The following is a 19,176-nucleotide window of genomic DNA, read 5'->3' on the forward strand; positions in this document are numbered from 1 at the left end:
TACTGATTTAATGAAAGATGCAAGTGAGACATTTTAATCTTTAATTTGCAATAATGTCTTCCAATTAGCTGAACTGTCAAAAGTATCTATGAAATGACCTAATATGTAAAACTAATACCCCTCCTCTCCCCTCAGATTAACTTACTTATAAGGTTACAGAAATATTATCCAACCTTCATGTTATCTCATCAGAGCAGACATTGTTTTCACTGATGATATAAGTCTGCCTTACATGAAACAGACTTGACAAATGAAACAGGAGGCTCACCTTAGATTTTGATCAGGCATATTTCGGATAGACTTACAGAATACCCTCATCATATACATATAGTATTAATTTTTTTCCCACGATTATCTCCATGTAGGTGATAAATTCCATATCAAATATGATTAATATTTTTTGACAACATGAAACATGAGAATTATCTTAGAAATCAGTTGCTGTTTTACATATTGATTTGATTGAAACATTTTCTGTTGCAGTCTTTCTTATAAGTAGACCCATAAACATTACTTATGATGAAGTTCTTTAAATATTTTGTAAATTATACATGTAATGCAAATAAAAATAGGAAATTAGTATCCATAGGACAACAATGCCTGCTAGAACTATATTTCCATGTTCAGTGAACTGTAACATTGGGGTCAAAACGTTTTTTTGTTTTTTTTTGGTATATAATTTTTACATCAAAATGAACATGTGTACTAAGTTGAAGTGAACACAACTTTGTGGTATTAACTTGACCAAAAACATTGGCCAGATGGACTAACAGAAAGACAGATGAAAAACATAATGCATCCTACTATCGTAGGCAGGGCATAAATAATCCATTTGCATTTTCTTAAAGTTAGTGTACCCCTTTTATGTAAAAAATACATCAGAATCACAGAAAAAGCTATAGATAAAAGCTTTGAAGTGGAAATTTGATCATATTTTTCTTACAGAGGTGGTACATTAGGTTTTACAGCCTACAATGATCCTATTTTAAACTTTCCCAACTTGATTTATTCACCACTTTAACTGAACATTTATCAAACCAAATTTTTAAAAATTGTACTTTCAACTACATTCTTTCTATATTATGCATAAAATGATTGTTGGAAAGAGGTATGAAAAAAAATATTATTAAGAAACTGACTATCCTGATAAAGGATAGGTTGATTGATTGGTGTTTAATGCCACTTTCAGCACTATTGTGCTATGTCATGGCAGTCAGTTTTTATTGGTGGAGGAAGCCGCAGTGCCCAGAGAGAACCTGACCAACCTTCTGTAGGAAAACTGCCAGTCCCAGTCAATTAAGATTAGAGTTGAGCGTAGCTGCCAAATGCAGGATTGAAAAGGATAGACAACAAAAATCTAAAGGGCAAGAGTTGCGTTGTCAAACCAATAAAAACTTAGTTTCAAATAGACTAACATTAAAAATTAAAAAAGACTCCAATTTGTTAAAACTCATTTGTTTGTATACATTTCCCAAATTTTAATACATAAATACTATCTTCAATGTTCTATATCAGATCAAACTGGGATGTCTTTTCTTTTTAAAGATATATATCTTCTATATGCTCTGACAAATATGACATACATTTTGCACTTTTTCTTTTTGGCTAAGAGAACTGGATTTAGTAGATTTGTCTGATTATAAGTCATTAAATTATCTGCTTTGTAAATACAGGGTGAGTTTTATATATATTTGTACTCACCGTAACAACCCCATCAGCATTTACGATTGGCTATGAATTATAAATTCATGAAGTGTACAAAGCAGCCATTGTTTATTTTGTAAAACTTTATTGTTATGTAAGTATATATATTATCTGTTCAAAACATCAATAGACAGCTGTTCATAACAATAATATATTTCATGCTATATTTTTTGTTCATATGATTTTATTGCACTTGTTTCAAGCCACACCCAGAAATTTCCACTGTGATCTTTTCAGCAGATGTCTTTTGTCAAGTTTTGTGGCAGTGATCATTCCTTGTGGTAAACTTTTATTGATTTATAAACATATCAACATAATTATGTATTTCAACTGGTAAAAAATACAGTAAATTAAACTGTTCAACTGGGTGCTAATCATAAATCAGAACATTTTAAGCATATTCTTTATCACATGAAACAGTCCCCCTATATGCTTTACATGTGATTTTTTGTTGTTATATAAATTCAGCTATATATGAATAAGAAGATGTGGTATGAGTGCCAATGAGACAACTCTCCATCCAAGTCACAATGTATAAAAAGTGAACAATTATAGGTCAAAGTACGGCCTTCTATATGGAGCCTTGGCTCACACCAAACAGCAAGATAAAGGGCCCCAAAATGACTAGTGTAAAGTAATTCAAACAGGAAAACCAACCGTCTAATCTATATAAAAATATATGCATAATATGACTGATATGATTATTTTCCTGGTAAACAAAGTTTTATCAAGTTGATAAGGCTTGGTATTCACCCAAACTGATGAAATAATGGAGTCACAGGTTTTTTTTCGGCGTTGTCCAAAATTTCTCAAAAATGACCTACTTGCTCAGCAGTTTTTTGACTGCATAGGCCTTTTCAGAATAATAATTTCACTAATTCGACATCCCATTTATGTAAAATACCGGCTTCAACTGGCAGTACAAAAGATGATCTTTTGCTTTGGATTCTGTTAAGAATGAATAAGAATTTTGCGCCATATCATTGCACCATATCCTTAATCCAATTTCTTACACGGTAAAAATACAAAATTTTTGGCAAGAAGGGATATGGTGTAATAAATCATGACACAAAATAGCTATATGCCCTTAACAAAAGCCAAAGCAAAGGAACTGAACATTTATTACTGTTCTTCATCTCAAAGTGACACCTTCAACATAGAGCAAAACCGCATGCCGCACTGCAAGGTCAAGGCAGTTACGATTGTAACAGTGTCTTTGCTGTACTTACCACTTCAATAGTAATTTCCTGGATTTGAAACCTGAGAATAATAGTCCATATCAAACCAAGGATCAGACGTGGATTTCCATCAACAATATCTTCTGCTCCAATATTTTCAAAATACACCTGAAGAGGGAAAAAAATTGCACATAATTTCAATTACAAACCACATTTATTTTTTTTTATTCAACTGAACAATTTTTATATATCATAATGGCTGAAAGAAGACATGGCTATGAAACATTTATTTTTGCTCACCTGGCTCAGTTTTGATCAGTAAAATAAATTTGGAAGAGCATCACAACAAACCAATTTATGAATATTTTGTGCTATGTAATTGTTGTGAACAAGTTCTATTATTGACAAGTTAGTAGGTTTCCTCAATCATATAAAACCAGGCATGTTTTAAAAAATCAAAACCTATTTTTTGCTTACTGAAAAGTCATTTTAGGAAAAGTTCAGTCCGTGCTGTCATAAAATTTTCAAGTACGATTATGGTATCATACTCAGACTTCAACAAATCAAAAAACTAGATTTGGTGTTTCGAGCACAAATTATGTAATCCAAGTACAGAGTTTAGTACAGAAAGGCCATTTCTAAAACACCTTTAAATACATTTACTGGGAGTGACCTTGACATTCGATATATGACCTTGGTAAGGTATATACTTGCGTCATTATGTTGATTGCTTTAAAACATGCATATGATACACTCAAGTAATCAATCTTGTACATAAGGATCAAGAGAGGTAAATATTTTTTAAATCACGTAAAAATAGATGAAAATTAGGCTTGACCCCATTTTTTCAGGTGGAACTCTCTTACCCCCACCATTATTATTTTTTTTTATTCATGACATACGTATCACAGAAAAACAACATTTCCTTAAGCTACAAATACTAGAATCCATGAAATCTAATAATGATCCAAGGAATAGAAATAAATTGTCCAACTAGCTAAACAAAAACAGATCTCATCATTACAATGACCTTGCAACATTGTTGACCTCAACTAAATTTATAATTCCATTGTATAATGTTAACTAATAGAATTAACTGGGCAACTTAACTTTGGGTCTTGCCGGCCCATCATTAATTCTAATGGCCAAATACCCTCCATAGAATACAAATTGTTCTTCCGACCCCTATGATCTTAAATATTGCTATATATAATACACATCAAAGAAACATCAGCTAGTTATGACAGATATTAAATATCGATCTAACAAATCTGTTATCTTTTGTACTAACATTCAATATGAATGCGTAAAGATATTTTGATATGTAATATATGTAAATGAAGTATATTTATCTATACATTATTTATGTCAAAGATGGCCTTGAAAAAAAAATAACACAACTAAGTAAACCCAGATTGATCACTGACAAACTACTGGCTGATTTTAAAGCTTTACTGTTTTTGCATCGTCACATTATATATGTTTTTTAAAAACAATTCAATATTTACTTGTACTATACAAAACCACAAGAAGAAAAAAACATGCGATACTTTAATATAACTGGTTGTGTTTAACCACTATGACTAACACTATGGTTTTTACTATATAAGGTAAAATGAAACAGATCCTTTTAATAAATCTTATTTAATTTCGTACAGCATTCATCATATATTATAATGTTGCATATAAATAGAAATAAAAGACTACTTTAAAAGTTTTAAAAGTATGCTGACAATTATAAGCTGGTTTAATTTAAGTAAATTAAGATTTTTAACGTAAATTGCTTCTGTGGTCTCACAGTAGCACACTATCCATGGGTGTGGGAGGTCTTATGTTTTGCTCACTATCCATGGATGTGGGGGTCCTATTTTTGCTCACAGTAAGATCAAAGCTTTTAAGATTGGTACTTGCTGCATCTCAACTTGTCTTTTAAGCGTAGGAGCAAAGTCAGATTATTGTGTTCAGATAGAGCAATAGAATACAAACTAATCAGGAATCTGATGTTCAGTAGTTGTCGTTTGTTGTTGTGGTTCATAAGTGTTTCTCATTTCTCTTTTTTATATAGATTAGACCGTTGGTTTTCCCGTTTGAATGGTTTTACACTAGTAATTTTTGGGGCCCTTTATAGCTTACTGTTCGGTGTGAGCCAAGGCTCCGTGTTGAAGACCGTACTTTGACCTATAAAGGTTTACTTTTATAAATTTTGACTTGGATGGAGAGTTGTCTCATTGGCACTCATACCACATCTTCTTATATCTATAAAATAATTCTGTTAAAAATCTCCCATGATAATGTTGAGTGAATCACAGTGAAACACGGTGAATTCTGGTGATTTAGAATGATTTCACTCTTATTTCACCAAACTGTCATATGAATATTGAATATACAGTGTCAGAGGTATATCAGAATGAATCACTCACAAACACCAGCATTCAACAACAAGAATTAATCACTTTGTGCATTTTGTGAGAACTGTAGACAGGTTGACGACCTATTGTCAGATTAATATGTTCACATGGAGCGATATGCATACCTGCATACTGTTGTTACCTTTTACTTTAACATATTAGAAAATCAACAAAGTAAGGGTTCATATTGTGTGTTTTATTAAATTGTACTGATCCCAAAAATGTTTGTAAGATTGGCGCTGGAGGTTAAACATGTATCCATCCATCAATCTTTCGAAAACATTTTTTTTTACACTCTTTGCTTTGACTCCTACACTCTAGTTTGAACCTTACTATTCAATCTATATATATATGTATTCATATTTTTGATCATCAAATCAACAAGCGATATCAAGGATTATTATTTGGTAAACTCTCAACTTGAATTTCAAAAATAATATAGCTATACCATAAGACTGATGGAAAATAACAAAAAATATATGAATAATTGTGATATGACCATGGCAAAAACAATTTCCTTAAAATACTCAAGTTTTTATTATTTTCTTCAGTTTTTAGTTAATTTTGGGTTCAGAATATTCCTCATCATTTAGCAAATAAAACCTATTTTCAAATAACATGTATACCACCTTACAGCATAATTTCAGCAAGCATAAAATTGTTTCTAAAATGCTAAAATAATTCCCCCCCCCAAAATATGATAAAAATTAGGAAAATGTAGTATTAAATTTTAACAACCTGCTTTAAAAAGAATTTTACTGGATCCTGTAATAAAGCACAGACTTGAGGAATTTGAACACCATTTTGTTATTTTCGAATTATTAGCTTACTTTAGTATTTATTGTCATTGTTAAGTGCATTTTTTTTTGATGTTTCATTTGATTTTCATAAAATTTAGCAATATCAAGGACCAAATTAGATATACATATACGAGTATTTCCTAAATTCTATTTGAATAAATTCTCCTTCGGTTCAAATATCAAATAATTGTATCAGATTCAATTTACATACACAACCATGTTTTGCAAAACAGTGACAAATTAAGAAAACTTTGTACATTTTAAATGTCAACTTGTTAAACAACTAAGCGTGTACTTTCTTAAATAAGATAACTTAGAATAAATTTGTCATTTCATGCAAAGAGATAATCTTCAGATACTATCGTATTGTAAACCTTTAAAACTTTGCATTGGTAAAAAGCTACCTGTTACGATAATAGTTTAGTATTCACCTTACGATAAAGAATGTTGAGATTTAAGCTGACAACATACTTATACAGGGTATATCGTACCCAGTAGAGAAATACTTTAAAAGACATATGAGCGCACCTCATGTCCTCTTACTATAACACAGAGACTTAACATTTGAATTAACATCTGAGCTTCAGAAGTTTCATTGGATTAACAAAATAGTAAACGCATATCACTGCACCTGTTCTGTACATTTTTCAACCGCCTACTAATTTTCATACTTTGGTGCTTTTCATTTGAAAGTGCTTCAATTTTTGTCATTATACAATAGAACACAATAAATCAAAAGAAAAATTACGTAATCAAAGCTCTGTGAGCGCTATTGATATCAAAGCTCTATGAGGCAATTAATCAAATAGTCATTGAAAGTCACATTTATGTAATGAGACCTGGAATACCATTTCTAAATAGTATTTTGTCAAATAACATGTATTCATTCTCTGCATTTTAATGCAGGGTTCTTTTGAGAAAGTACCTACAACCTAATTTTGTTGTGTTTGTTGCATAGAATAAATTCAATAAGGGAAATCTTATACCTCAATAGGTATGAAAAGGAAATGAGAAGTAAATGAAAAAGAGATAGCAACCCAATAAAACAAGTTAACCAAGATCTTCATAAGGTTTCCAATAATGGAAAGTTGCCCACAACAAAGCAAGTTCTTAATTGATCACTCTTGACAAGTTGTGCGAAATAAATAAAAAACATCTAAATATCTGATAAAAACACTGATTCTCAAAAGACAAAAAACAAATAACGAAAGTGATAGGCCGTGAACAACTATTGATGATTTTAGTTTTGATTGTTTAATGTTTGCTTAACATCCTACTTTTGAAGTATCATAAACCAGTGGCAGGATTTAAAACTTGTTCTACAAGTTCTCAACTGAGTACTTATGTGTATTTTTCAATTTTTTTTTACATCTTTGAAAAATCAAAAACATCAAACAACATCATTTAACATTAGTAACTTACCTTAGTTATAAGAAATTTTAAACATCGGCTGACATTTTCAACTTTCTGTACTCTCATTAATCCCTTGTTAGGTTTTCCTATGATTTCACCAGAAATAATTTCTAATAATTTCATTAAGATTTTTCCATCTGCCAAGTCTGTGAACAAGTCTTTGATTTCTAGTCTGGCCTGAAAAGAACAAAAAAAGTGAAATTATAGCAAGTTTTCTCTGCTTACTGTGGTTAGTTTTGATGGGGTACATACTAACACAGATTTCAATTCCATAAGGTTGGATAACCACCATAATATAGTTTACACTATAAAAGACTGGAACAGAGCTTATAAGTTGATCTCAAACCCAAATATTCAAAGATAATTGGAACGTCTTTAATTTTCTCTGTAACTCAAAACAGTATACAGATCAAAGAAAGAAATACATTTGTTGAAGATGCACGATAGCACCAAACAGACTTTGTAAAAGTTTCATCAAAATCAAGGCAATGATTTAAGTGGAATTTCAGAAAGAAAGATGCTTATCCCAATTATAAGTAGGGCAAAATCTGTGTTTTGGAGACCACCAAATATAGTTTTGTAAAAAAATAAAATAGGAGGTACACAATATCATCAGGTGCAGAAGATTCCATGAAATCCAGCCTTTGTTTTTGGAGGGGCTTCAGATTAAAAATGCAGATGGATAAATGATCAAGCAGACACAAAAATGACTATCCTTGTATTAATATATGCATCATTAAGCAGGGGTATACATTTAACTACAGTACAAATTTAGTTTATCGTGCTGACAATTTTATTATTTATTTAGGGAATAGCTGTACCGGTACTGAATGTTTATTTTAGGATTTTACTGTCAAAAATTAGTGTCTGAGTATAACTTAGTAGTACAAGAACTACAAAATTGCAACTGTAAATTTCAATACTGATTTTTGAAAGTACTCATTTAGTATACTGTTGTTCAGATTCTAAGGAAGGGATCCATTTCATAACTGAAAATTTGTCTTACATTAGTTCAAAACACCATCCATAGCTGCTAATTCTTACTCCCAAAACCTTATATTTTAGTTCCATCAAAATCCACATTTCAAAAGACACTGTATTACAATGGACCATTCACAAATGTGTACTTGAATTTCTTGCATTAATCAAGGATTCGTATAGTTAATCCTAGCAGCTGACATTTTGAATAAGAATGCATAAAGTATCTACTGGTATTTTTAGGAAAATACTTTCAGTATAGAGACCATAAACCAGTAAATATTTTTCAAGGATTGGGCAATTCTACAGTTCATATACAAGTGAAAAATCACATTATAAAAGATTAGTGTTTTTGTTGTTGTAAAGGTCTGAAACATATAGAACATTACCCTATAAAGAGTACTAGTATATGATGGACAAGGAGCTTTTGGACATATGTCAAATTCATCATATAAAAATTTAAGTTATGTTAGGTCATTAAAATTGGCAAATCATCAGTTTCAAAGTGAGTAAAAACAAATATCTCCAGGCATTTACAAATTATAGTCATTTTTATTGGGTTGTTATAAAATGAGATGGATTGTCCTTAAAAAAAACCTAACAGTCTAATGATATGACTGTGAATGTACAGTATGTCTTCGTATATTACATAAATAAGACGAATTACTGTAACTGCATGCATTCGTGAAAACCTGTTTTCTAACAATGAATTTTAAAGTGCCTAATGACTTTACCTGAGATTAAAATATAAAAGGTGATACATTTCACCTGTGTTGAAATGCACACCTCTCAAATGTGTTGGGAAAAAATAAAACATTTAATGCATTGAAAAGGTGCATTGAAAGCATATGTATGTGTATTTAGTTCACCAGATATCAGTTACGTTTTTATTTTATTAACCTATTGAACGCATTGTAAAAGCCCCTAAGACCTTTAAAAGAACAAAATCGGTAAAAAATCAGGTGTTGACAAACAATAAATCTGACCTATTTTAAATAACTCAAAACCACTCACTTGTGGATAACAGACAATCTTCATGTGCCAAGATAATTATTTTTTCTGTTTGGGTAGATATGTTTTGTATGCCATTATATCGTTTAATCAAGCAGTGACCATTGAACAATATTACATCGGAGAAGAGGGAAAATAAAATAATTGTCATGTAACAATTATTTCATAACAAAACTTATATATGATAAGTCAATTTCAATGAAAAGCACTTTTCAGTAGGTATCATTAATGAAATTGCCTGTGGCTCCAGAATTTCTATTCGATTATCATCTTCGGTATAAATGTTAATCTATAATAAAATAATGTTTAAATATTTAATTCCTTTTTTAAATTTCTTTCCAAAATGATATTACATGTTTTAGATTGCATACAAAATACATAATGAAATAAATTTGACCTTTATAAAAAAAAAATTGAAAAGAATTTGTATAGTATACTTAAGAAAAGTTGAAGAATACCATAAAACATTAAGATCGTGAATGCTTTGACACATGTAAGCTGAAAGTACAAAATGTAAGATTTGTTTATGAGAAAAAGTATCCAGGCTAGACAAACTTGACTTGAGCCAAACTGTCTGGTCACTTGACCTCTTATTATCAAACAATAGTTGAAAGAATTTTCATTTAAATTCTTAGCTAATCATTTTACTGGATATCTCTGATAAAACTACTGAAATAAATTTAACAGCCAGACTATTTATGTTTCTAAGTAACAGTTAAGTCACTTGACAATAGTTGTAATCAAAAATGATATTCAACTGTCATTTTTACACAAAATAAAAGTCCATCAAATGAAATCTATTTATTGTTTTGTGGTATGCGGTTCAACCATAATGCCTGTGTATCCAGACAGGCAGCTAACCCATTGGAAATCAAATGTCCAGGTGACTCGGATGAAAGTCTAGTTAAACACAGGAAGGAAAGTGACAAAAGCACAGTTGATAATATTATGTAGATTTTCTACCGCGTGATAAAACTGTCTTGCTGGTGAAAGGAGAATAAATTTCTCATATTTCTTTATAAATCATCAATAACTTGTAATATAAAGACTCTAAAAACCTGACTTTCTCATCATTTTTTTAGAAAGATATTAAAATAGCATTCATCACACAGTAATAGGATAAGCAGAGATTAGAATGTATGCATGACACGAAACAACGGTCCCATGAAATATAGAAAATAAGCACAAAACTTTGTTCCAAATTAAAATTTGATTAAAGGTTCTAAGAAATCCTTGATCTTTTCTGCTCCCTGTTTTGCAAGTATAAAATATTTTCACAGCTTCAAGCGTTTTTTTAACTGAATCAATTCATGTGACTGGTAAACTTCTACCATTTACCAGGACAACTCGGCTACCTAAGCCTCATAAAATAATTGTTTTATTATTGATTTCAATTATGCAAAATGAAAAATCCTAGTTCTTACAATTACATGTGCAAAACAAATTTAAAATTTACCTTCTCCAAGAAAGCATTTGCCCATTTTGTAAAAGTCTTCTTTTGTATGTATACTCTCTCATCCTGAAGGGCCTTGATTCGGCCCTTCTCAAACTGATGAATATCCTTCACCGACATGCCTCCATCTATGAAAAAAAAACAAGAAAATCTGTTACATATATGTGTACCTTTAAAATACAAATAAACAGATGAAGCTACCATTAGCATTGATTTTGCTTATTAAATCTATACTCAAATATTTACGCTAATACATAATTGGCTAAATCAGCCATATAATACAATTTGTTTAAGGAAAGGTCAACGATTCATAAGTTATTATTCATGACCTTTACAGAACCCCTATAAAATTTGCGATATAAACTCATCTATAGCCTAAGTTCCCATGTTTTGGGAGTGGAAAATCATTTCTTTAGGCTCTGTTCTGTTTCAAAACACAGCATAAACCGGTATAGGAATCTTATACTAGCCTACTCCTTTCTTTCATAATTTGTATAAGGGCTTTACTCGAGATTCATTTATTTTCGTGGATGCCAATTTTGTAGATAGGGGAAAACTGGTATTTTCATGGATATTTAATTTCGTGTATTTTCCAGTCTGTATACATTAGCCTTTAGAAAATGTGTACTTCATTGAAGATTTAAATTTGCAGTTTATCTATACCAACCAAATCCACGAAAATTGGTAAGCCACAAATAATAATGAATCTACAGTAACACATTTTGCTGTTAATTTGCTTTATCAAAATATTATCAAATAAATGTGGATAGTGTCCACATGTGGATACAGATGATGCCCCCGCTTGCATATCATATAGTTATGAAGGGACATAACTGAAGAGCGGTAAAAGTGACGCTACCCAAATTTGAACCTGATCTGAGTTTCGTGGTAATAAGCATTGTATGCAAGTCTCATAACATTTGGTTGAGGCTAACTTAAGTAGAGAACAGAAACTAAAAATTCAGCAATTTTTCTATTTTTAAACACGCATAACTCTAGAACGGTTGTGTATAAGTTTTATAACATTTGGTTGACACACTTAAGTTAGAGAACGGAAACGAAAAATTCAGCAATTTTTATGTTTATAAATGGACATAACTCAAGAATAGTAAAAGTGTCGCCACCAAATTTCGTAATCTGTATTATGTAGTAATAAGCATTGTGTATAAGTTTCATAACATTTGGTTGAGGCAAACTAAAGTAAGAAAATGGAAACAAAAAATTTGTACTTGATCTTAGTTTTGTGGTAATGAATATTTTGTATAGGTTTCATAATGTTTGGTTGGGGCAAACTTAAGTTACAGAATGGAAACTAAAAATTTTGCAATCTTTCGATTTATAAAGGGGCATAACTCAATAATGGTTAAAGTGACACTACCCAAATTCAACTTGATCTGTGTTTTATCAGTGGAAGTCAAAATTAAACATTGTATTGTATAAAGCATTGATTGTAGTTGATTCAACTATAATCATGGACAAAGGAAGATAACTCCAATTTTAAAAATTACTTGATATTTATAAAGGTAACTCTAGAACTGTTAAAGTGACTCCACCAAAATTCAAACTTGATCTGTGTTTTGTGGTAATAAGCATTGTGTATAAGTTTCATAACATTTGGTTGAGGCAAACTTAAGTAGAGAACGGAAACTAAAAATTTTGCAATTTTTCCATTTATAAAGGGGCATAACTCTAGAACGGTTAAAGTGACACCACCAAACTTCAAACTTGATCTGTGTTTTGTGGTAATAAGCATTGTGTATAAGTTTCATAACATTTGGTTGAGGCAAACTCAAGTTAGAGAACGGAAACCAATTTTGGGACGTACAGACTGACGTACGTACGGACAAGGGTAAAACTTAATGCCCCCACCACTACGACGGGGGCATAAAAAATTGGTTAAAATGTTATGCAAACATACATGTATGGTACCACTGAATTGCTAGACATGTTTATAAAAACTTGGTTCATCATGGAACACTTTTAAGCATTAAGTTTAGGACACTACATATGTAAAGCATGAAGCATCTAAACCAAAAAGGACAGAATTACAGCACAGCTTATATAATCTAAGTTCAACCTTGCCCAAGGGAGATGGAACCTTTTTTTTAGTACTATTGACTAATTATTTCACTTCATGTACATGTCATTGAGAGCCGACTATACATCTCTCATGTATCCTTAATTCTGGGATCCTGTACATGTGGATTTTTTCACTTTTTGTGGATACCAATTTTCAAGGATGGATACTTGATTTTGACACTGCATTCAAGCCTATAGGAAATTTTAAATTCATAGAAAAATTCAATTCATGGTTGACTTTCACCAATATCCACAAAGTTTATATAAATTGAATATTTGCATCTAAAACAAGTAATAATGAATCCATAGTAGTGTAATTAAAGTCTACACCATTTTTGTATGGAATCATCCCCCTTTTTTCCCAATTTATCTATATGAAATAGATCTCAATACTGAATAAGAAATGCATGCAAATTTGATTAAAATTTTTTTCATTTGTTTTCCACTGATTCAAATTGTATGGCTCTATATTGATACATTTTTTTGAGAAATCAGGCAAATGTGGGTTTTTTTTCTGGACATCAATCCAAGAGAATAAATAAATTTTGGAGAATTGATTTTTTTTCTTTATAATGATACCTATAACAATAGTGAAGTTGTAATTTCAGGAATCAATTAATATTCTAATTAAAAATGTCTACTCTTTTTACCAAGCACAAGATATGGTGTCCAATTATCCAGACAATATGCACAGTTTATTACATGTACTTTATACTTATATTTGTTAGGTAATTTATTTAACAACATTTAACAATCACTCAGGGGAATAACAATAAAATATCAGTTGAAATCAACCTACTCACACCTAATCAATTTACAAATCATTATCTGTTTGGAATCGTCTATTTTCATGATTAATCGATACGGTGTGAGTTAAATGTAAATACTACAATAATGAAATGCATGCAATTTAAAAAAAAAAATTCTCTTCTTTGTTTTCCACTTTTTCAAGCTGTATATATATATATATATATATATACAAGTCTAAATTAAAAACAACGTTCAAACCTATGATTGGATTGGATAAAAACCGCAATTTTTATACGTGTGCATGCAAAACAATTTTCTTGGTAGAGGGGTCTAAATACAGCACAAACAACATTTTCCAAAAGACCAAAAAAGTCAAAAAGTATATTTTAACAAAACGCATTTGACTAGCAGGTCGAACAACGGATGTTCTTAAACCCTGCTGACTGCCATTGGCGATTGCCAAATAAACGGATCACCAGATGTAACAAAATGGATCTACTATATATATATGTAGCCCATTGCAACTTTACCGGACAATTGAACCAAAAATATAGAACAAAACACATAGTACAAATTTTCACAAAATTCTAGATTTCTCGACTTATTCAATGGACATTTCGGGAGAAATAAACCTTTGGTTGATTGATTGTTGTTTGCCTTACATCCAGTGGCAAACATCTTTCCTTTACAATAACAATGATAACACATTATACACAAAGCAGTAATTTTAAGAATCACTTGATAATAATTTGAGTTGTCTACTCTTTTTCAACAAGGATTAGATCAGGTGTCCAATTAAGCGGACACCAAATTCAAGACATGCAAGAGACTTTATTTATACTTATATTTGTAGCGTAATTTATTTGACATCAAAGGATCACTCAGGTGAAAAACAATAAAATATCGGTTGCAACCAGCGTACTTTTGTAGAGATTTTAACATTAACATTTACCTATCTAAATGTTTCAAACTGCTACCATTATTACCCATTTTAGCACGATTTAAATGGGAGTAAAGTGCACAAAGATTATATAACCGTAAGCAAGCCATGTTATGCATATACATGTACCTGCCCATTTAATACTATTTATGTACTAAATATGAAAATCATCAGAAGAATGCTGCTAAACCTTTTTATTGCATATTTTCTTTTAAATTCCTTCTCATAATTTCCTTATTCGTGTAATAAATAATATTACTGCTTTGTGAATTTACATTTACATTAAAATATAAAAAAATTTGAATAATTTTAAGAGGCATAATATTTTTTTAACAACATAGAAAAATAAAATCTCTTACATTGTACCTTCCTTTTTTTGTGAAAAAACCTTATTTTACATTCTACCTGAAAATTTACATAGATACTATATACCTATCTTTCTGGGTCATTAACTTTTTAAATTAAAATCTTAAGGAAAATACCTTCTGCAAAAAGTATTATGTAAAATGCATATTAAAATGATTTTTTTTTTAAACTTCAATGAACTTAAAAAAATATTTATACTTGAAACCAAAATGTGATCTACAAATTCGGTCAAGTCTGTAACTGAGAACAGAACACTTATTCTGGTCTTACCTTGAAAAGAATTCATCTTGCTATCATACTACATTGTGTATATCGATACCAGTCAATAACCATAAATTATGCATTTAATATATAGGCTATAGACTCCCTAACTTCATTGTGTGTGTAATGCATAAATTGGACAACAAAAGGTATTCCGAAGATATATTGTCCTCTGATTAAATGGAAATTTACATTTGAATAAAGTATGAATTAGTCTAGCATTTGATGCATTTAATGTGATTAAACTTACATCATGAAAGTATAGAAAAAGAAATTTAATCAAGATAATTGTACTTTTATTTGTGTGATATATCAAGAATTGCCTACACATGGTTTTTTAAATTTTGAACATCAGAATGTTTAAAATTACAAATACGGTCAATATTCAGTATGGTCCAAGATTTTTTGGCAAGAAACCCAAGCCAGTAAAATATTTCAATTCCTTTCCAAACTATTCAAGGCCGTCTGTCAACAACAATAGATTTGAATATAAACTAGAAATCTGGTCATGTTGTGTAAGCACTTCAATAAACAACCAGGTATTTCCTATAGGAAACTGTGCTCAAGATTAACATCCTCGGTTAAATTATTAATATCGAACACTACTTATCTAAATATTATGTCTTAAACATACATGGAGATTCCTTTTAATAGCAAACATTTGGGATAATTTTCTAATTTAGACTTAAACTTCTCGGTCAAATTTCAAATTAATATTGTATCGACTTGCTGGTGATTTCCAGAAATGCCATTGCTAACAAGCACATTATTTGCGGGAGATTACACTCATAATACATATGATCCATAATGGCAAGCAATGTAACATGTAAGTCAAATCTAACATACAGTGACTGCTCTTGTTTACCCTTACAAAATATGACCTACTGTACATGAATTTGTGACATTCGCTGAACTTAAACCATTGACTCAAATGTTTGTATGATAGCAGCAATTTTGATGGTCAAGAACCATTTGTGACATTATGCACCATTTAATATTATCAAACTTAAAATAATGTCATTTCTAAAAATTTTACTCGTCATGAAATAAGACATACCTTTTTTGTACATGTACATGTAGTAACACGGAAAGTTTTAAAATATTCAGAGACACATCTGCTATTTACAAATGTGTATGTACATGTAATAACATTAAACACAAAGTAAGGAAATCATGCTGCACAGTTCGTCAAGAGGCAGTCTGAACGGAAACTAAAGAGGTGATAAGTCAACTAAAGGCAAGACAGTCAGGGGAAATAGAAACTATTTAAATCAAAAGTGGTGCAATAAAATCAGTTATATCCTGTTTTAAACAGATAGGATTGAAGACGCATTTTTACAGACACACCCAATAAATATCACACTCGCCATGAACTTGCATGTGTACGCTATCCTTCAAGTAACAATAAACAAAAGACAATTTATAAACAAACAATTCGTACAAGATTTATAATACCGAATCAATTATTTTTAATAAGGGGGTTGTCAGGATTTAAACCACTTGAGATCAAGCTGACCATAAACCTAATTTAGTTAGATCAAAGGGATACAGTAATCGATTGACAGTAATGATGACCAATAGGCAATCAATACCTCAATTGGCTGACCATCATGATCAACTATATAATAAACTACCCTTCTCAATGCTACTGTGTTATTATACTTTTTAGTGTATGGGAATTTCTCTCAAGGGCAGATAATTATGTAGCATTATACACAGGAAAACCTAAACATTTTCTCCAATCAACATTTTTTTGTCGAGTAAGCAGATTGCAACCTCGAAGGAAGCCAACTCTTTAATAAAGGGGTGGAGTTGTCAGTATTTAAACCACTTGAGTTCCGGCTGAACATAATTTTAATTCATAAATTTAGTAATTTAGGGTTTGGCGCCTGAAAACATGTTTGACCCTGCCACATTCTATATGTGCCTGTCCCAAGTCAGGAGCCTGTAATTCAGTGGTTGTTGTTTGATGCCGTATATGTTTAAATTTTCTCGTTTGAATTGTTTTACTTTTGTCATTTTGGGACCTTTAATAGTTTGCTATGCGGTATGGGTTTTGTTAATTGTCGAAGGCTGTACGGTGACCTATAGTTGTTAACTTCTACGTTATTTGTTCTTTGGTGGAGAGTTGTCTCATTGGCAATCATACCACATCCTCTTGTTTTTATATCTTTAAGCATATTCCAAACCTAACCTCAAGCAATTGTGTTTGTCATTGTATGCCTAAAATCTTAATTTCCTTGAACTTTCATATCAATAACACACATTTAGTGAACTAAAGTACATTCAGCTCAGAGCTATTGTTCAATATTTAACAAAGAAATTATCATGATGCATAAATGTTCTTTCTATTATATATATAACATCTTCGTCCATGTGATAGCACGTTGCAGATAAAGTCTTTAAACTTTAAAGGAACGTAAATTAAAAGGTCAATCAATATACATACAAGATTTTTTTTTAAAATGAAACAATATCAAGCTCTTCAATTTTTGAATAAATTTAGAATTTTCAAATATCTAACTCTCGAGAATCACTGAAGGGACATTTATTGTTGAAATGCGCAAAAAGTGCAGTAAACGTGGTACTGTTAATTATGATATGATTAGATCTTTTCCAACCAAGAAAACAGAAGACTATGACATACTCATATGCCTATCTCAAGTAAAGAATGCCAAACTGCATCACCAGTTAATTTTTAACTATATCTGTAGAATATCAGCTGACCACACTTCGAGTCTGATTGATTTCAAAATAGATATAAGAAGATGTGGTATGAGTGCCAATGAGACAACTCTCCATCCAAGTCAAAATTTATAAAAGTAAACCATTATAGGTCAAAGTACGGTCTTCAACACAGAGCCTTGGCTCACACTGAACAGCAAGCTATAAAGGGCCCCAAAAATTACAAGTGTAAAACCATTCAAACGGGAAAACCAACAGTCTAATCTATATAAAAAAGGACTTTTTTGTCAATATGAGAAGCATCAAGTTAATTAGGAGTACGTTCATTATGTTAATGAGAATCTGACACTATGATACATTTTTGCATGTACATTCATTTCTTTAAACTAGATTCCCTGACATTAACCAAAGGTTAATCACAATGCACCAAAAGTTAAAGAATTCATTCAACACCTGTTTAATAGGTTCTATGCAATGCAATATGACAACTTTTTATTTTTATAGCACTAATAAACTATCCTCCATGTTAGGAATAAATAATCATTTTGTCTTTTTGACATATCACAAAACTATGGTTCAGGGTCTTAACTTACACATGTTGTTATTTTAATTCAGTCAACCAGACCAGTACAGATCACATCCTATGCACAATACTAACTAGCTTTTTGACATACTATACACTGCAAACAACCAGGATAGATAGATCACATGTAATAGACTAAAGAAGATATCATTGACTATTGAGCAAATGTAATTTAAAGATCTTTGCTATCGTTCTTTTAAAACATACTATTGGAATGCATGTTGAAATTAGTTTGCTTTAAAACTGCAGTTTTGAATTTTATTAACATGTACAAGATACATTTATGTAATTTTGGGTTTATTCTACATCTTAGAGAGCTATTCAGAAGTTTTTAGAAATGGACTTAAAACTTCATTTTTTCCTCTAAATGCTTGTTGATGTATAATAGAAAAGAAAGGATACATGGTATCTATCCATACCTTGCATGCATATTAGGAGTTGGGATATAATATCCCAAGAATTTCACTTGTTTTACACAACTGAGACTTCGGTACTGGTACATTCAGGAACTCATGTATCATGACAGAGAGATTATCTGTTTGTACGTTTACCAAAAAATAAAGGTTG

The 19,176-nt window shown here is 30.8% G+C and overlaps 1 protein-coding gene across 1 annotated transcript in view; it reads right to left on the reverse strand.

Annotated features, from left to right (window-relative positions):
• Window positions 1-19,176, reverse strand: part of LOC127698915 (spectrin beta chain, non-erythrocytic 2-like) — a 96,088-nt gene that overhangs the window by 71,112 nt on the left and 5,800 nt on the right. Inside the window, exons 2-4 of the mRNA XM_052202649.1 lie at window positions 10,949-11,073; window positions 7,513-7,680; window positions 2,934-3,050 (exon numbers count right to left, since the gene is read on the reverse strand). Coding sequence (XP_052058609.1) covers window positions 2,934-3,050; window positions 7,513-7,680; window positions 10,949-11,065 — 402 coding nt within the window. The 5' untranslated portion in view covers window positions 11,066-11,073. The remainder of the gene's footprint in view (window positions 1-2,933; window positions 3,051-7,512; window positions 7,681-10,948; window positions 11,074-19,176) is intronic.

The sequence above is a fragment of the Mytilus californianus genome, unplaced genomic scaffold (genome assembly GCF_021869535.1).
Source record: "Mytilus californianus isolate M0D057914Y unplaced genomic scaffold, xbMytCali1.0.p SCAF_4, whole genome shotgun sequence".
Lineage (NCBI taxonomy): Eukaryota > Metazoa > Mollusca > Bivalvia > Mytilida > Mytilidae > Mytilus > Mytilus californianus.